General features: G+C 48.1%; 1 protein-coding gene across 7 annotated transcripts; it reads left to right on the top strand.

Annotated features, from left to right (window-relative positions):
• The first annotated feature begins 26 nt into the window (after window positions 1–26).
• Window positions 27–15,061, top strand: UBFD1 (ubiquitin family domain containing 1). 7 transcript variants are annotated; one of them, XM_045461237.1, is made up of 8 exons: window positions 27–240; window positions 423–755; window positions 1,672–1,880; window positions 4,654–4,719; window positions 4,878–4,983; window positions 6,262–6,332; window positions 8,877–8,959; window positions 13,618–15,061. In XM_045461237.1, exons 1-7 carry the CDS (start codon window positions 216–218, stop codon window positions 8,955–8,957), a joined length of 891 nt encoding a protein of 296 aa, XP_045317193.1. In that variant the 5' UTR covers window positions 27–215; the 3' UTR covers window positions 8,958–8,959; window positions 13,618–15,061. The 7 variants fall into 7 exon arrangements, with proteins under 7 accessions (XP_045317193.1, XP_045317197.1, XP_045317195.1 ...); XM_045461241.1 differs by lacking the exon at window positions 13,618–15,061 and adding an exon at window positions 10,671–10,687; XM_045461239.1 differs by lacking the exon at window positions 13,618–15,061 and adding an exon at window positions 11,321–11,434 and having other exon boundaries at window positions 29–240.
• The last annotated feature ends 4,411 nt before the right edge of the window (window positions 15,062–19,472 follow it).

Here is a 19,472-nt window from a genome sequence, read left to right as displayed (position 1 = left end):
CGGGCGATTTCCCGGACCCGCCCCCCTCGGGTCCTGAAAGCTAAAGCGTGGCAGGGGCCGGTCAGGGGAAGCGGAGGAGGCGGGTCTCCATAGAAACGTCCACCTGTTTCCGGCCAGGCTGTGCGAGATTAGGGGCTGCTGCGGGGGCCAATCTCAGCTAGCTCGTCTTTTCCCGGCGGCCTCTGCGGGAGTGGTGGGTGTTGTACACAATCATCATGGCGGCAGCCGGAGCCCCGGATGGTGAGTGTGGCGGTGGTGGCGGGCCCCCGGGTTGGGCCCAGGTGAAGCGGGCCTCCGGGAGGGATGCGGTCCGGTCCGCTGGGGAGTAGCCTGGCTCGGGAGCGGAGGTCCGGCAGCGCCTGAGGAGGGTTGGGTCCCAGGCCCAGCCTGCGGCGAGCGCCCACCCCCTAACCCCCTTGCAGGCATGGAGGAACCTGGCATGGACACGGAAGCCGAGACGGTGGCAACCGAGACCCCCGCGCGGCCCCTAAACTGCGTGGAGGCCGAAGTCGCGGCGGGGGCGGCGGCGGCCGAGGACTCCTGCGCCGCGCGAGGCAGCTTGCAGCCGGCCCCGGCCCAGCCCCCTGGGGACCCTGCGGCCCAGGCCTCGGTCAGCAACGGCGAGGACGCTGGCGGCGGCGCGGGCCAGGAGCTGGTGGACCTGAAGATCATCTGGAACAAGACTAAGCACGACGTGAAGTTCCCCCTGGATAGCACAGGCTCTGAGCTAAAACAGAAGATTCACTCGATTACAGGTAATCGTCGTGGCACTGTCAGCGACAGCCAGCCTTCCTCACCGCGCCTGCTGATTCCTAGTGCTTGCACTGTGCTAAGCACAGGGCTGGCCAACCCTCTTTGCATTTGCTCCGTCAATGCTTAGAATAGTTCTTCGGAGTAAGTACTAATATGCCCATCGTTCAGATGGGGAAAATGAGACCCAAAATCATAGAGCTAGAAAGTGGCTGATCTGAGATTCAGGCCCAGGCCTGACCCTTAGGCCCCAGCTTCCAATCAGTGTTGCCAGAAACCTCTCTTATGAAAATCATCTGAGGTACATGTTAAATTTACAGCTCCTAGGCCCTTTCCCCTAGAGGGTTTGATTCAGTGTATCTGGAGTGTGGCCAGAAATTTATTTTTAGCAAATATCTTGGGTGATTCTCATAAGGGAAATTTAGGAAACGTTGCTGGCCCCTTCGTAGATTCTTATACTATTTAGTTTTTAGTTTTGTCTTGTTTACAGCACTTTGTCAACTGAAATGATTTTTTTTTTTAAGTTTTCTCCACGAAGCCTGTAAATTCTCTAAAAACAACTTTATCCTTACCGATTTCTGTATCTTTGAGACCTGTGGTCTTTTACTTAGTATTTGCGTGCTTAGAGGGTTGAGGAACAACTTGGAACGAATGATAGCTGAACTTAATTGAATAATTACTGAATACCGGGACACTGTACTAAATGTTCTGTTTCATGTCTAAATCCTTAAAACAAGTTTATGCAGAAGGAATTACTGCCATCACAATTATAGAATTTCGGAAACAGACTCAGAGAGGTTGTGAGTTGCCTGAGCACACAAGGTGGTGGAGGAGTATTCATTTCCAGGTCTGTTGCCACATGACTCTGGTCCAGGTGCGTTTTTCATCCCTTCCTTTGACTTTCTCCTATCTTTTCCCAAGGTCTCCCTCCTGCCATGCAAAAAGTCATGTACAAGGGACTTGTCCCTGAGGATAAGACATTGAGAGAAATAAAAGTGACCAGCGGAGCCAAGATCATGGTGGTTGGCTCCACGATAAATGATGTTTTAGCCGTAAACACACCCAAAGATGCTGCCCAGCAGGACGCAAAGGCTGAAGAGAACAAGAAGGAACCGCTCTGCAGGCAGAAAGTGAGTCTGTCATGTGATTGCTAGTCCTGGGAAGTTTGAGGCTTTGTCCTCTGGAGCGTTGGCTGGTGATATTCTCCCTAGAATAAGCTCCTTTTTGGACAGGGCCCATGATGGAAATTTATGGCAGCAGTTGGGTGCGGCTGGCTGTTGAGTGGAGGTGACAACCACCTGAGATTTGCAACTTTGTCTCATCTGGCGGGTCAGTGTGTGTCAAGTCTACTTACTCTAGGATAAGGCCTTTGGAAAGGCAGGCTCCAGGTATCGAAAGGAATCAGTTGTGGATTTCCCTTCTCTATTCAGTGCCAGAGAACAATGCGACTGTTAGAATTAACCCCCCATTTTATACAAGTGCTTACGTTTGTTTTTTCGGTTTGTGGCTTCCCCCAAGTCAACAAGCCATTTCTGGATAGGCACAGACTCGGCAGAGAGAGGTTCCTCTAAAACTGACTTTTTCAGGAAGCCAAATGAAGCTGACTAGGAACATAACCACACCGGCATTGGGTTTTTTTCCCTCCTGGTCCGTGAAATGGGCGCCTGATTTTTTACCTCCTCTGTTGCTCATGTTGGATAGGAGAGATCCAGCCTTGTCTTCTGCTCAGTGTAGCCATTAAAATTCTTTTCGTAATTAGGAAAAGTGAGAGTATTTCACCGTAGAGGGAGTTGGTTGAAAGAACCATCACTTGCAACCTTACTACCCAGCAAACCCCAGTCGTTGTCCTGGAGCCTCTCAGGCACTCTTAGTAGTGTCCTAGCAAAACAAATAGTCTCAACTTAACCTGTGTCCTGAGTAGAGTAGACTAATCTGAACCAAGATCAGTTTTAGTAATCATACGCACCAAGGCATGTGGCTCATAGCATGAGAAGATAGTTTTGTGTTACAGATTCCTATTCCTCTATATGTGCTTCCAAAATCTGACCAGGTATCAAAACGTAACCAGAATTACTTTGAATATTCATGTTTCGCTATAGAAATATTCATGTGTTCAGTGACAAGGTGCTGCCCCAGATTCTACAGAGGATAACGTGTAACATATTAAAAAAAAATTTTTTTTTAATGTTTATTTAATTTTGAGAGAGAGACAGAGCATATCTCTTGGGAGGGGCAGAGAGAGAGGGAAACACAGAATTTGAAGCAGGCTCCAGGCTCCAAGCTGTGAGCACAGAGCCCAGCAAACTCAACAAACTGTGAGATTATGACCTGAGCTGAAAGCAAGAGTCAGTCAGACACGTAACCGACTGAGCCACCTAGGTGCCCCATGTGTAACATATTTTTAAACTATATTGCTTTTATAAAGCTTACTAGATTTTGGGGCTTTATAAAAATCTAAAACATCTGTCTGTGGAGTTTTAGCTAAGGAATCATAACTCTGTGTTAACACTGAAAAGGTGTTTGCTTGGACATTTTCACCCCCAAATATGAGATCAAAACGTAACTAATTGAGTTCTTTTCCATTTACCTATCTTCCTCTGCCACATCTATGAAATTGTGAAATGTGAGCACGTCAGAAGTGAGTGTTCCCACTGGTCACACCCCTGGAGCATTACACGCTTCTTAAACATAGGTTTTGAGTTACTAATGGTAGCTTAACAGTCTTAAAACTGTTTTCCTCAATACAGGGAAGGTTTTTCCAAAAGGTGATTGTGAGGTATGAGTCGAATTAAGCTATTAATCTCTGCTGCTTTGTTTCATTGATGCTAGTTATGAGGACTGACATGGCCTAATGAGAGGGACCCATTCTCCTGGCTTTTTATCAGCTTGTTGAGGAATCTGGGGCTAATACGTGTAGGGACCCTCTGCTAGCAGTCTGACACTGTTGAATTTATCCCTGCCAGAGGGTTTCTGCCGTGCCAAGGAGGCTTTGAAGTGGCCACCTGGTGCTTCACTTTGGTGGAATTGTTTCCCTTCACCCACTGGCTGCTCGGCTGTTTTTCAGCTTTTCCAAATAGGGAGCAAATAATGACCTAGAAAGCCACAGGTGGAGAGGAAACAAGCTTGGGCATTTGGGCTGGTTAAGAGCTGGTTTAGGGAGCCATGAGCCTAATGAGAACCCTTAGCAAGCTGCCTCAAACCCCCTGGGGGGCAGGGTCAGAGGCTTCTTAATGTCAGTCTAGAGAGCGATCAGCATTTCTCTTCGAGATGTGGCTCTCCAGGATTTCTGTTTCGCTGGGGTTGAGGGTGGGGCAGCGGGGAAGACTTCTGCAGTAGGCTGAGTTTCCATTTGTTGGAGCAATGCCCCTTGTAGGCAGTTAGGCTGGTTACCAGCCTTGTGACCCGTTTCTTTGGGAGGTTAAGTTGACAGAAATGGCTGTCATTTTGTACCTAGCAGAAAACCACCCTTTGCGGTTCTCTTTAGCTTGATGTTTGTTCCTTTCAGTGGCAATTTTTTTGGTCAGAGGAGGGGAGTAGAGTTCATTTGAATTAGCAATCTGGAAACCCTCATTGCTCCAGAACCCTGATGTGTAATACGGCAGCTGCATAAAATTGATTAAAATTGAGAATTCAGTTCTTTGGTTCTACTAGCCACATGTCAAGTACTTAATAGCCCCAAATGTCTTGTGGCTGCTGTTTCAGACACTACGGATATAGGAGATTTCTATCAGAGACATTCTTGCCCCTGCTCTTTAATGTCAAAAGACCCATAACCTGTACATGTTAAAAGCTTTTGAGCCAAAACATCAAGGCTTTCTTTCTCTTTTTCAGAAAGGTAGTAAGTAATATGACTAAAATGGAGTCAGCCGTTTCATTTATTATTTCTTCTGACTTATGTTATAGCAACACAGGAAAGTGTTGGATAAAGGAAAACCTGAAGATGTGATGCCATCTGTTAAGGGTGCCCAGGTAAGCCAGACTCCTTTGTGAGCGTTCTGAAAATGAACCAGACCCGCCTTCTGACTTCCTGAGGTTCCTGTGATCACGTCCTCACATCCTGTCCCTTGTCCTTCTCTGTCATGCCATTTTTCTAGTCCCTATCTCTCACTGTGTTCCTGTGCCTCTAGGAGCGCCTACCCACGGTACCCTTATCCGGCATGTACAATAAGTCCGGAGGCAAAGTGAGACTCACCTTCAAGCTAGAACAAGACCAGCTGTGGATTGGCACTAAAGGTAGGTTCCTGCTCTTGCCTCCTCCCGGCTCGCCGCTGCGGGCCCTCAGTGGCGCTCGGTCTTGGGTGCGACTGTGCTCCTCCTGAGATTTCTCTCTCTTCACTGTGCTTTGCGTGCCCCTGGCTTTTGTCTTTGCTTTTAGATGCTCACCTTCTGTTTGGACCTTTTTCCCTCATTCTTTTCAGTCTTCTGTCAGGGCCAGTCCTTCAACAGTGGCTCTTCACTTGTGCCCAAAACCAGAGGTCCCAAATGTGTGGCCTGAGGGCCAGGTCTGATCCACAGACCAGGGTTTTTTGGGTTTACACACTTTCTGTAAAAATCAAGAGATTTCACTTGATCTCGTGTGGGGGTTTTTGGGCTTCTCTTGAAAAAAATAAAAAAATCAAAAGATGTAGCTATTCTGGACCTGCATTCTCACATGGCAGCGATCGGCTGGAGCCCAGTGGTAGTTTCAGATGAGCCGCAGTCCTCACTGCCCTGTTTGCCTCCTGTGGAGCCAGCTTTGTTCATGTATGTCACCTGCCTGGCCCCCGGAGGTCAGCGTTTGTCCCCGCACCAGGTGCATTCCTAGTACTGTGGACCTGTCCCCACCCCCCTTACCTGTTTGTGCTCTGCCTGCCTCCACCTACCCCTGCCTGTGCCCGCTGGGGCAGGCTGCTGCTTGCTGTTGGCTGGGAATTGTCTCTGACTATCCTCACCTTGCATTCCCCCAGATGGTTCAAAGTCATGTCAGTTATGCTCCAGAATTATCTGTTTCCCCCCGCCCTTTTTTTTTGCCACTCTATTGTGCCAGTTAAGACTCCTAGCGTCTTTAAACTTGGTTTGTTAAAGCAAGTTAACCTATTTCCCTGCCCGGTCTGTGTTCTGTTCTGTCCCGCCCATCTCCCTCACTGGCGCTCAAAAACCTTTGGCTCTTTCGGGCCAAGTTCACATGCCTACACACAGTGTCCAGTGTTGTCAAATTTTGGATCTAGGCTTCGGCCCTGCTTTCCCTGTTAATACGCTATGGGTTTCATCTGCATCAGCCTGCACTTTCCACCACGCTCTGCACAGCCCTGCGTATTTGCTCCTGCTGGGCTCTTACCTGGAATGCTTACTTCCCATTCTTTGTTATTAATAACATCTTCTGAGGCCCTACTCAAATGTCCTCTCCTAATGAAGCCTTCCCCGGTGCCTCTCCCACCCTCCACATGAGTTGCTGCCGCTTCTGTTCATAGAGCACTCTGTTTACATCCCCAGAGCACTCATTACTCTCTGACTTGTCTGTCCCCCTGTTAGATTCCTGGAGGGAACCGAACATGCCTAATTCACCTGTTTGTGGCCAGCACTGTAGGTGTTCAGTGTTCGAGGTAAATGCTAAAGAGAAGTCTAGGGGGTTCCATCACGTGAGGTTACCTGGTTTCAGGGACAGGCCATTTAATGTGACTGCTTAACATGGGACCACAGTTTAATGGAAAATAATAATCAGAGGGGCAGTGGGGAGTGAGGTGTGTTCTCCTTCAGAATGTCAAAACATGTTTTCTTGTTTGTAACTCTGTCTGGTTCTTAAGGCGAACAAAGACCAAAATGCCAAAAACGCTTGAGTTTTCTAACAGTTTTATGATAACTTGCTGTATATTCTTCGTTTCACATTCATCTCTAACTGCATGGTCAAAAAGCAGGTTTTGCAGAATACGTAAGGGCTTCCCTAGTTTTCCCAAGGGTCTCTGGACCCTCTTTAGTAGATCCTTCCCTTCCTGCAGAGCCTGTCACAGCATTGGTTTTCTTTCATTGTGAGCTTCCCTGCCTCTGTCAGATCCTTACTTGTTCACGACTTTGCAGTTGGTTTTGCTTAGTTCTCCACCATTGCGTTGACTTGCCCAAATCCTGCCTCTTCCTCAATTTTCACTTTCTCTTCCGGGCAGTCCGATTGAAGCAGTTGCTAAGGCTGATGCAAAAGGTCCCTGACGGCTAGGAGGACAGGTGCAGGCTGGGGAGGCTGGATGATGACTAAGTCTGCAGGTGCCCGTTGGTGCCTCGGGGAACATTTCCATGTGTGGTGGTTGTGTAAGAAGGCCGTTCTACCTGCGGCCCTAAGCAGAACCCCCTGTACCTGTGCTGGAGGTTTTATATCAGCTTGTAGGAGCAGCTGCTTTCTTGTTTTGGCATGAAGGCAGCACTCTAGAAGAATCTTGGTATGTGGGGGTTTCAGAGCTATCGGAAGCCTCCTTACTCACCAGCCTGATTAAAGGAGCATGGCCAAGACCTCTGTTTTCATGGTTGACCAAGACTGAGGTTTTCACTCTCGCCCAGGCTACTGTATCGATATATGTTGGGCAGTGTCCTCACTTGCCCAGGAGTCTTGTCATCTGAGTGTCATAAGCAGCCTCCCAGCAGGACAGCTTGTTCTGGGAGTTGGCTACCAGCCACTGGTTTCATCTTTCCACTGGCGAGGAGCTGCTGTGGAATGACCATCCCGGCAGCTGGTTGGCCTCTTTGTCGATGGAGTTCGTTCCAGAGTGACGCTCAGGGGCTCCTACATGCAGCTTAAACTCTCTCTGGGGTAGCCCTTGTAGCAGGCAGTCCTCCCAGCCTCAGGCCCAGCTGTGGGAAGGACGAGCTTCAGGCAGGAGACGTGGGTGGTTGAAGCCGCCAGGGGGAGCCTGTGCCCTGGCCATAGGGGGGTCCAGTGGGATCGAGCTCATTGCTGTCACTAGGAATGTGGGCCCAGGATCGACTTTTCAAGAGAAGCCAGAAATTTATCTTTTTGTGTGAAATCTCTGGACATTTCAAGGTGGCTGGCGTTTAAAAGTGTTTCAGTCTTGAAGACAGCTGCTGGTCCGGTCCTGCCCGCAGGTCACTGTTTTAGAGCCACTGAAAGTCAAAACCTGAATGGATGTCTTCACGTCCGTTCTCCCCACCCCACCATTTTTCAGACCCCAAGGCCCACAGAATGGAAATAAAATGTGTCCAGTCAACCAGCCAGATTAGAACCCAGGTCTCTAAATTCTAGATCTGTTTCATCAACTCATCTATTTTCAGATTCTGCCTTTTCCAGTTTTTTCTTTCTGCAAAGGCTGTAGTGAGTTTTTTCCAACTTGATTTAATTTTGCTGAGAACCTCCCTGTCCCCCGCTGTGTCTGCTGCTCCTAGGGGGTGGGTTCTTGTGCAGGAACTCCGCCCCTCCTGCCTCCATGCCCCACCCTGCGGCACTTGGCTCACTTCCTGCAGGCTCCTCTCACTCCTGGCATCTCTCACTGCCTCCTCTTTCTTACCTGCCACCCTTAAACTTGCTGCAAAATGTCTCCTGAGCCTCCTGGGATAAGTGATATCTCGAGGGTTAATCATAAGGTGTTGTAAATGTTTCAGGAGAACTTCTTCAGGTGTGTGTATATGGAGGGTTGGGGGGGCTGGGAGAGGGAATGGGGAAGTGGGAGGGCAAGTGAGGAGGAGAATGGGACAGAAACTAGTGTGAAACCCCCAAGCACTCCTTATCTGTGCGAGCCACAGGGGCATGTTGTTGCCTCTGTTCTTGGTCCTCTTGACTGTCCCTCCCCCAGGTGCCAAAGACCTTAGCCATTGCTGGGCTCGGGCAAGAACATTGCAGTGGAAATCCTTGGGTGTTTATAAATTGCCAGACTTTAAAAATAACACCGGGAAAGCACTGTCTCTGCTCCCAGAGACCTTTAATATGTCATTGCGAGTCCTGTTCCCTGTTTGCTCCCGAGAAGTTTCCAACTGCCAAGCAAATCTCTGGGAGTGCTGGTCAGAAGACTCTGTCCCATCATCCCTAGAGCACATGGGAGACTTGAGATTCCAGTAGATCCCAAAGCCACCATCCTGATGAGGGACTGCTGAGTCACAGGAGTGGACAGGAGGGCCTTTGAGTAATCACTGTAATCCCTCTCAACTAGAGCGGACTGAGAAATTGCCCATGGGCTCCATTAAAAATGTGGTCAGTGAACCTATCGAAGGACACGAAGACTACCACATGATGGTAAGTAACCCGGTGTGGGTTAGCCTCTCACTGCACTTCTGCTCATCTAGCAGGGAATGGAGCTCTAACTGAGCTTTTTTAACTGAAGAATCAAACTCAGTGTTCAGAAGACGCGCAGTTTAAGACCCTCACGTTTTCTTGATCTACCTAGAACTTAATCTATGACCTATTCCTCAGTTTATTTTGCATCCTCTCCCCACCAGTTTAAAGGGGACATGTTCAATACCTTTATCTTCCTCTTGTTTGTAATATTTTGTCTTTAGACCAGGAAAATAAATACAGAGAGGAGGATTGGCTCGCGGGTTTTCATTTTAACTTTTGTCCTACGTATAAGACAAAATCTCCCACTAACCTGGGCGTTGGTGAAGACGCCGGGCAGTCCCCTTCTGTGATGGTGTTGCTCTTCTCAGGCGGCAGCCATCAGGTGGCTGAGGACTCTGTGGATAAGATGGGGTCTGTGGTCATCATTCTGCATGGAAGCTTCCTCTAAAGAGAGCAGGCTCTTTCGCGGGATGACGTTTGGAGGCATTCCCCAAGTTTATGCAGAACAAAGCCAAGAATCCAGTGATACAGTGAACGGAGCAGCTCAGGCAAACCCCTGAATTCTCCCAGCACTGTTAAGAGGGGCCACTTTAGAAGTGAAGTTTGGTTACCAGAACTTTTAAGTTACTATGCCAGGGGCCTGACCTGAACCATTACTAGGTGGTGCAGATGTTTTAGCTTTAGCCGACAGCACTGTAGCTGTGTCAGCCCTGTCACGGAGATGAGGAGCAGCTGTGGCTTGACCTGCGCAGTGGTGTTTACAGAAGTAGATCCCAGGAAAAGGGTTCTGGTGTTAGAGAAGTTCTCTCTGGGCAGATGGCAAGTCTCCTGGGTCCGGGGGAATGTCAGCCCCGTCCCCTCTCTTGACCTGTTGGGGTCTGTCCGCTCCGAGGCACTGAAGCCAGGCCATGGTTGGGGTTGCAGTCCCTGGGCCACAGGGCTTCTGGGTGACCTGGGAGTGACACTGTCACTGTCAGGCCCTCCAGCCATAAAGGATTGCAGACGTATTTGTTCTGCTTACTCAGCTGTTTTTTCCATTTACGAAGTCGGATTCTGGGTATTTTCAGCTGGGCCCCCATTTTGCCCGGTAGCGTTTGCAGCCCTGGTTTTCAAGCAGCGTGGTGAGAGGGATTTCGGACAAGTCGAGTGGACCTTTCAGAAGTTGGTTTGGATGGTCAATGCCTTCTTACTCGGTTTAAGTGCTTGTTTCTCTCTCAGGTCCTCTCCAGCAGAGAGTAGCGCTCCTAGCCCCTTCTCGTCACTAAACACCATTAAGTGGCATCCTTACCTGTAAGCGAAAGGACTTCCCTTGTTTTTTAGATGCCATATCAGTCACTAGATTAACAGTATCATAGTTCACATCAGAGAAGGTTGGCTGTGCTTTTCGTTCTCAGAGAAATGTTTTACAAGGCAGAAAAGAACAGAGTAACAAACCCGTATATCCGTCACAAAGAAATGATCATTGGAAATATTTTATGAATTGCTTTAAACCTTTTTTTTTTTTTTTTTAAATAAAAGAAAACCTACCAACAGTGAACACGTCCCCAGTGTCTCCCCCTCCCCCATGACCGTGAGCATGATTTATCATGGGGATCCTTCCCAGCTCTCTACACTTTTACGTTACTATAAATCCATGGACGAGATACAGTACTGTTTTGTGTTTTTTCAGTTTTCATAAACGGTCTCATGGTATGTATCGTTCTGCAGCTTGCTGTTTTTGGTTTGACATCGTGATCTGTCTGTATTAACTATAGATCCAGTTCGTACCTTTTGAAAAGTAATCCCGCATTCATACGAGCAGGCCACCATGTCACTTTTAATTTTGCGTTCCCTTGCCGACGGACATGTAGGTTTTTCCCGGGTTGTCCCCAGTTCTGACAGCGCTGCTTTGAACGTTCAGACCTGTCTCCTTGTGCATGTGTGACAGTTTCTCTAGGGCAGTGGTTGTCAGACTGGTCTCTGGATCAGTAGTATGACATCACCTGGGAACTTGTTAGAAATGCAGATTCTCAGGCCCCAGACCTCCCTGAATCAGAAACTCGAGGGGGTGGAGCCCACCAGTCTATTCTAACAAGCCTTCCAGATGGTTCTGATGCACACTCAAGTTTGGGAGCCACTGCTTTAGGATTGGCTATGCTTAACTTGCCCACCACCTTTTGGTTTTTTGTTTTGTTTTTGGACAGGAGAATGCTCCCTGTGTGCACAGTTTCCCCCTTCCTGTAAAGAATTCACTTCTCAGCCCTCCCCCGTGTGTGTCGTGCTGCCTGCTTAGTCTCCCGACCTCTGAAGTACCGCTTGGTTTTCCTTTTTCCCTTCCAGGCGTTTCAGTTGGGCCCCACGGAAGCCTCTTACTACTGGGTGTACTGGGTCCCAACTCAATATGTGGATGCAATCAAAGACACTGTGCTGGGGAAGTGGCAGTATTTTTGAAAGCACTTTCACCTCTGGCCCAGGAGACTGACCCAAAGTGAAGGACATTGCTGGGAGAGGCCTGCAGCATCCCTGGATTTCAGAGTTCTGGGACTTTGTTCAAAAACAAAAAGCTATATCCAATCTAAGGTGATGTGGTGACTGAAGCCAGAGGTGATGTACTTTCACCATTAGCTTAATTTTAACTTAAAATCACCAGTTCCCTTTTCTTGCAGTCAGCTTCATATCATTTTTAAAGTTGATACGGTGGAAATCAATAAATCTGAATTCTGAACATGTTGTGTGGAATACTCTTAAGTGCGTTTGAGAGTAGATCTACCAATTTTGTTTAGAAAAGAATGATCAAAAGCTTGCTGGTTTCCTTTTTTTTTTTTTTTTTTTTTTTTAAGTGACTTCAACTGAAATATTTTCATAAATCTTTGGTTGCAAACATTTGGACTGCGTTGTGATGAGTTGGGTTTTTTCTTTTTCATATAAAATTGTATGCAAAACGAGGGGGGGTTAGTAAGCCATATTTTTCTGTCTATCGATTCAGATTTAATTCTTTTCCCTTTTTTATGTTCTCACTTCTTAGATCTGAGTTTTTGTTTTAAAAACCCAAAGATGTCAGTTCCTGTTTTTGTACCTCATCAATGCTTCCTCTCCTGGCCTCCCTCCCACCGTGCTGCTGCTTGAGAATGTGCGGCGGGAGAGGAAGAGCTGTTTGGTCTAGGGAAGGGAGCTCTTGCACTGGGCCCTGATCTCTGGGGAGTTCCACTGCTGGTGCCATGGTTGTCTGGCGGCTTCACCGATTGGGCCTCAAGGCCCAGCCCGGCGTGAGTGCCCTGGGGATGCGCTGCTCAAAAGCCACAGCTCCCAGGCCAACTAAGGCCTCTTTGAGGAGGAGCTGGGTGGAAGACGGTTTCTCCAGCCATACAGCCACAGGCCCAAATCCTTCTTTCTTTTGGAGTTCTGAGAAATTCTTAAGCAGTCCAACAATTATTTCAGTTGTGCTTCTCCATTTGGTCCTTCTGCTCATGCGTTATGTTCAAGTGTCCTTCATCCCAGGTCCAGAGATGCTGCCTTTCTCAAAAGACTTGTTGATCTAGTGGGTTGGCCGATGTATTTAAACATCGCAAACGGGATAAGTTACTTTCATGAATTAGCTCACCTTCTTCTGGTTTTAGCCCTTATGTTCTTGGTACACGTGAGCTTCTGTTGTCTCCTTATGGCTTGATGGACTCTGACACGAGGGCGAGTCTCTTGGTGAATGATCCCCTCTGTGCTCTTTGCTGTTCCTCTGCTGGCTGTCTTTGCCACTCTCCTCTCCCTGGCTGCAGGCTCTCATAGTAAGGTTTGGCGAGAGATTTTCCAAACTTCACATTTTGGATTCTAGGCTGTTCCCCCTCATTCTGTGAAATGTAATTAGCATGTGTTCGCCTAAGATGACTATTCCTTGTGAGCCAGTTAATGATGATACTCTACGCCCTTCCCTTCCAAGCTGTAGTTCAGGCATCCAGCCCATGTAGACAGACTCGTGCTTCTCACGGTATAGCCTGTGCCCGGTTATGCATCTGAGCAGGGAAATCTACTCTTGCTTTTTTGGGGGGCATACGTACATTAAGTGAAGTGTTGCGTCCAAGAAACCACGTGTTTGTCATCTCTTGAAGAAGGAGCAGTCGCTGCAGTGTTTCTGTCCTTGTTGGCCTGCGGAGCCTGGAGAAAAGGGCTCCTTTGCTACTTGTCAGAGCCTCCCTCTGCGGTGGACGGGTCTGCAGAGGAAATGATCACGTAGCAAGTGGAAGGTCCTCTCGGTGTGAATACTGCCCTCTTCGTTGGCCAGCGTCCCTGTCCTGGAGACGTGTCCTGACGGGGCCACACGCCCACTTTTGTTCCCACAGAGCCAGTGTCTCCGTCCCCAGACTGGCCTCACAGTGCTGCTCTCCGAGGCCCTTCCCGCCAGGTCTCCTGTGTGCCCTGTTCAGTGGCTGCACATGCCGTCTGCCCTCCTTCCTTCCCAGTGAGAGCGTGTGTCCCTTTGTCTCCCTGCTCCCCAAGGGCCAAACCGCTTCTCACTCAGGCTGCTGTCATTTCTAGGCAGGACCAAAGCCTGCGTGAGCCTTTTTGTTTTACGTAAAATGGTGCTTTTTTCCTTACTTCGAGATACTATATATAAATAATAATGTCAACGACATCTTTTCATACAGAGCCGTTGGAGTATTGCTTTATGGAGCTCAGTAAATTTGCTAGAATGATCTTGAGCTCTGGCTCCTGACCCTGTCTGCATGGAGACCTTGCTGGGAGCACTCGGGAGAGCAGAGGTGGACAGCTCCAGAAGCCGCTGGGAGAAGTATTTGATTTAGATCCATGTCTGGGTCACAGCAGTATTCACGGGTTTGTCACTCAGTCCCGTGAGCGGTCTCTTCCTAACCTTGTTTACGGTCCAGAGTATACTGACTAAATCTGTGTTAGCAAAATGAAGTACTCGTCCCCCTAGGTGGCATCACAGTGTTAATTTTTCCTCAGGATTATTTCTGTGCAGCTCCTTCCCTGTTGGAGGGGAGCGGCTCCTTCCCTGGGGTCATGCCCTGCCTCCCTGTGGCAGAGGACTTGCAGGGGGGTGGCCTCAGGAGGACAGACATCAGGCCTCTCTTCCCTCCCTGAGCCCACTTGGCCAAGTAGTGACAAGGTCACTCCTGCCAGGGCTCCGGCCCTCGCAGCTCTGCTTCTGTCAGTCTGGTCAGAGAACTTAGAAAAGCAGATTTGCGAGTTGCTGGAAGTCTCTGGTGTGAAGTATTTTAATTGAAGCTGGGCCTTTTGCAAGTGGCGTTAGCTCTTTGCAGATGGGATTGAACTAAGGATGCCCTCGCGGACACGGTGGGGGCCACTGAGGCCTCAGTAGGTTCCTTAGCGGCTGCTCTACCTGACAAGGGCCAAAGAGACCAACTCTGCCACTTTGCCACATCTCAGAAAAGTTGCCATATTTCATCCGGAAGGGACTCGCTTTCCTCTTCTTCTTCCTTTAACCATGTGCCTGGAGGAGCCGTCCTGGGCTCTCGCACTTGGCCCACCCTTGCTTTGCTGGGGCTGAGAAGGGGAAGGGATGGACTCCACGTGCCAGGGCCGTGTGAGGGCAGGCCTGCTTTCCACCCCATCTTCTGAGGGAGACCTCTCTCTTGCTCCTTGCTGCTGTGTTCATGCCTGTTGTCTTGGAAAAAGGACGGTCCCTTTGTCTTAAGGCTCTGCGAGGAAGTCCTCTCCAGTTAGGAGAGGACTGTTTCCTTCCTAGTAGGGCCGAATGGCCTCTCTGAAGTTACAGTGGTCGGGAGCCCTCCAGAGTGCAGAAATCTGGCACATCTCCCTGCCAGGCTGGGTGGTTCTACTGCTTTCTAAATTTCTAAAAACCTCTTTCCTTTTCTTTCTTAAAGAGTTCTGCAAAATTATTTGACAATATACGTAAGTACCATGTTTCCTTGTGGTGTGCGCTCTGTTCTGGTTTCTGTTTTTAAATCAAATGCCTGTTTGGGAGGAGATGAACGTATTTAGTCTATTAGATTTGCGCTGCTGGATTTTTTTTAAAGTGTAACCTTGACTAGCTGTCTTATTGTTTATCCTGTAAGATTAGTCTATCAATTAAAGTTTGATAATTAATTGCGTCTCCTTTTCCTTCCAATTTTTCATGCGCCTAATTCATACTGGGGATTGACCAACATTTGAACTGGGCCCGGGGCCATTTTTTTTTTTTTTGCCAGCTGTGGTCTGTCATGGTACTCTTATTTATTTGGCTTTAAGTATATCCAAATTTGTTCCTGTGAAAAACAGTTGATACAGAGATTTTGATCTATTTACCATGTTAGCCAAAATGACCTACTTATCAGACACGCTTGGGGTAGGACGGCCCGCCTTCCATGCTCTGGCCTCTAGGTGTCAGAGGGAGGCTGTCTCCCTGTCCGTATGCCTTCTGACTTGTGCCTCGTGTGACTTCACCTGGCCATTCAGCCTTTGAGGGCATGTTTAATAAAACACTGAGATGGAGCTACACGGGGGAGTTGGGGTGGGAGAGAAGACCTATTTCCAAAAACAGGACAAAAACAGTCCTCGGCATGAATGAAGAGTCATGATAGTTTGTCAGAACTGGTTTTGATCCAGTACCACCCATGGGACCCTCTCTCCTTCTCTGCGCACTTTGTAAATGTTCCGGAAGGTTCTGGTCTCATTGCTCTCCCCACCTGCCCCAACTTTTTCCCCCTTATTTTCCCAGTATCTCAATCCTGAAGCAGTGCTGCCAGATTCTTAAGGATCTGTTGTATGGGAAAGAGGGGTGGGCTGGGACTGGGCCACGTGCTGTACATTGGCTGATTCGCACCTGGAGAATCTGTACAGAGGATGCTTCTGGATTTTATCCCAGTTTTGAAGTTATTCCAGGCACCTTCAAACTAATAGGACGAGCAACTGTCCTCAGATGGAGAATGAGATAAACTCCATCCTGAATATCCTCCCGTACCTTCTGGGGTGATGTCTGGCATTTTCTCAACAGTAGTAACCGACAGAACCCTTTCTACAGTCAGGGTCCCATGAACCAGTCATTAGGGCAAGAGGCAAGGACTTCTTCCTACTCTTGCTCAAGAGGCACTCTGCTTAGCCCAGCCATCCTGTGGGAGTTTGAGATCCGTCCCGCCCATGAGCTCTCTGCTAACACCACTTGGCTACTTTGAGCCAGATTAACCCCTCCAGCTTTCCCTCGTTTGTCAAGGCTGGTTTTGATCTGAAGCTTTCAATAGCCTATCTTACTCCCCAGATAGAACCTTTCCTACTGTTCACCCCATTTTATGTAACTCCTAATTCTCGAGTTTCTTCTGTTTTATTCCTCTCCCCTTTATCTAACATTAATCCCTTGCTGTTTTCCCCTTTTTTGTTTTGGAAAATTTCAAACCTACAGAAAGCTGCAATCTGCTACAGTGACCACCTCATACTTTCACCAAGGTTCACCAGTTGTTAAAATATCAACAACATGTGTTTGCTTTCTTCTCCAGACACACATGCACTTTATTTTGCTGGAACATTGGACAGACATACAGAAATAGTGACACTGAGCACTCACCTCCTAAGAATGACACTGCTGTACCTTAGCACAACACCATTGTCTCATCCAAGAAAATTCATATCAATTCAACAATATCTGTTTTACAGACTGAAATATCTTCTAGAGCTTATTTTTCCAACTCCTAATCCTTACATTTTTGAATCTTTACCCCGGTCTTGTGTTTTTTCGGTACCCACTTAGCCTTTCTGCTGTTGCTAATCTTGGTTTTTCTCTCCCACCTTAATTTCCCCCATATATTTCTTTCATCTTAGTTTTCACTGTGACCCCAGATCTCTTCCTTTCTTGTCCTGAGCCTTGCACTACTTTATGTCGTGGGTTTGTCGCAGTTGGCCACAGCTGGGGTTCTGGAGGAGGTGTGCTCAGGGAACTGGCACGTCACAGAACAGAGTCCTCTCAGCCACCATTCCAGCTCCCTTCTCCATCTGAGTCTAAGTCTTAAATACTCCAGGGGTCCAGGCATCAGAACTCTTGGTTTTTGGTGACAAACCTGATTCGCATGACGTAGGCACTGATTCAGCTCCTGTAAGTGGAAAACCAAGGGTCTCACACCTATAGCCCGATAACAGGCACTCAAGTCAGGCTGTCGGGAATCTGACCCACTAACCCCCAACTCTGCTTTGCCAGATAGTGCTCTTATTGGGGGCTCGTTGCCCTTGCCCTCCACAAACACATGAACATGGTAACCTCAGCATGGTAATCTGGGCACATACTAGTAGTTGACTTCCATTCATCGTGAGTCTGGGGCTTTCAAATACTCCAACCTGTAGAAAACAGCAGCTTTGGCAGACCATCAAGCAAGGTTTTGACCTCTTGCTATATGCCAGGCCAGTGCTACTTGGAAAGGGACTTGCTCCAAACACTGCCTTCCGGTCCTGTGACTTCGACTTCTTCAAGTCTTACCATATGCCAGGCACTGGGTCAGATTATGTATGTGCGTTGTTATATTGTCAACACTTCACCACATCCCTCGTCTCCCCCACTTAACCCAGTAAACAGGTGCAGACAAGCGAAGTGGCTTAGCCAAGGGTGTGTGGAGGCTACCATCCAGAACCCAGTTTTGCCTGATGCCAAAGTCTGAGTTCTAGATACACACCTTCTTGTTGAGAACCTAGGCAAGTCCTTGGCTACTTTGTTTTCTTTCACAGATTTTCTTCTTTCCCTGGTTTAGCTAGATGTCTTAAGGGCACTAACTTGAGTTTGTAAATTGTATTTTTAAACTTTGAACCCTGACATTTGTTTTTTAATTGGCTACCATGTTAAAAATCAGAACAGTAGGTAATCTGGTACTTGATAAAATTTCAACTGGTAGGTAATTTCTCACTCAGTTCTCAGCTCTGATCCATCCTTCACTTTAGGCTTACACATGTAAGGATCCATCCTGGGAACTGAAAGTCAGGAGTTAAGGCTGGGGGCTTAACTCCATGGGGAACTTCACAGCTGAGGGAACCAGCACGGTGTGGGGTTGGGGGGCAGGGGGGGAGCACTTCACAAACTCACCCTCCAGCCCCGTGACTCCAGTCTGGAGTTTTTCTTGAGCTCTTGCTGGTTATCAGTCATTTGCTTGGGCTAACCCACAAACAGATGCAGCACGGTCCTCAACCTCAACTGAAATTCTGTCCTCCAATCTAATCCTCCTCCATTCCCTATTTGAGGCAGCAGCTCAAGCAGCACTCAAGCCAGACACTTGAGACAGACCGTAGGCTCGCTGCCTTCTTCGTCTGACCAAGTGTGGCCATTTTTATTCCCACGGTATCTTTCCAGTCTGTCCCTCTTTATCCCAACCCCCAAATCTGCATTTTTCTCATGGGCTCTTCCAGTAACTACCACGTCCATCCCCTCAGCGTACCCTCTGCATAGCTGCCAGCGTCTGAGGCCAAGTGTATCTGACTGAGTCTCCCCTGCAGAAGATCCTGTCAGCACCCTCTGCCAACGAGTTCCTTAACCAGGCTAAGGCCCTCCTTTGGGACACAATCCCAGCCAGAGTCAAGAGCCACAGGCGGCCCCACCCAGGAGCCCATGCTGTAGCAATGTCCCAGACTGAGCAAACTGACTTCCCACCTCCTGCCTTGGTACGCGATGCTCGCCGGCCTGCCTGCCCGCCTGGCCGGCTCCTGCAGAACCTTAGAAACTGCTCGGGCTTCATTGCCCACCAGTGCTTTTCCCAAGTATCGGTGCCCCTGCTTCTGTTCCACTCCTCCCAGTTTCCACATACTTTTAAGTGTCACTTTTATATTTTTCATTTATTACACAATACTTGGTATTTATAATTAAATACTGATTGGCAGAATTAAGCCAATGTATTCCTACTACGTCATGGTGATCATTATTAACATTTCGGTAGGTGTTTTATAGAAACGGGATCATGCTAAACATCGATCTTTCCACATCATTGTGTAAAATTATTTCTATTTAACCAATCTCGTATGGTTGGACATCTATCCGTATGCTGTCAGTGTACCCTTCGTTACACGTACGCGAATTTTTTCCTTTTTTAGTTTGGCAAATTTCAAACTGAACAGCGGGAAGAACAGTACAGTCAACACACGTGTGCACGCACACGCCTGTCAACCTGCCACCAGTTGTAAACGTGCTGTGTCATTATTCTTTTTTCTTCTCTTGTGCTAACCATCTAAAAGTTAGCTGGGGACATCTTGATGCTTTACTCCCAAGTGTAAGTCTCTGTCCCCTAAGAATAAGTTCAGTCTATGTAAGGCTATTAGACCCAACAAATTGAACATTGTTTTGTCACCGATACCCAGTCCAGTTGTCCACTGAACATCTTGATCTTTTTCCCCAATCCTTTCAAGCTTCACAGTCCATAAAGTTGACATATCTCTGGTCTCCTTTAATTTAGGATAGTTGCCCTTTTTCCCCAGGGCACTGATTTTTTTTAAAGTCCCGCCTTCTCGATTGATTTCCTGGTGATTAGGTTCAGGTTAATGATTCCAGCAAAACCCG

Source organism: Leopardus geoffroyi, chromosome E3 (assembly GCF_018350155.1).
Source record: "Leopardus geoffroyi isolate Oge1 chromosome E3, O.geoffroyi_Oge1_pat1.0, whole genome shotgun sequence".
NCBI classification, from domain to species: domain Eukaryota; kingdom Metazoa; phylum Chordata; class Mammalia; order Carnivora; family Felidae; genus Leopardus; species Leopardus geoffroyi.
This window is presented reverse-complemented; position numbering and strand designations above follow the sequence as displayed.

Bases quoted from the DNA above. Each gene is read 5' to 3' on its own strand.
- UBFD1 (XM_045461236.1), top strand. From the start codon at position 216: ATGGCGGCAGCCGGAGCCCCGGATG. The intron at 756-1,671 runs GTAATCGTCGTG...TCTTTTCCCAAG, and splicing joins GAAGATTCACTCGATTACAG to GTCTCCCTCCTGCCATGCAA. The intron at 1,881-4,653 runs GTGAGTCTGTCA...CTTATGTTATAG, and splicing joins AACCGCTCTGCAGGCAGAAA to CAACACAGGAAAGTGTTGGA.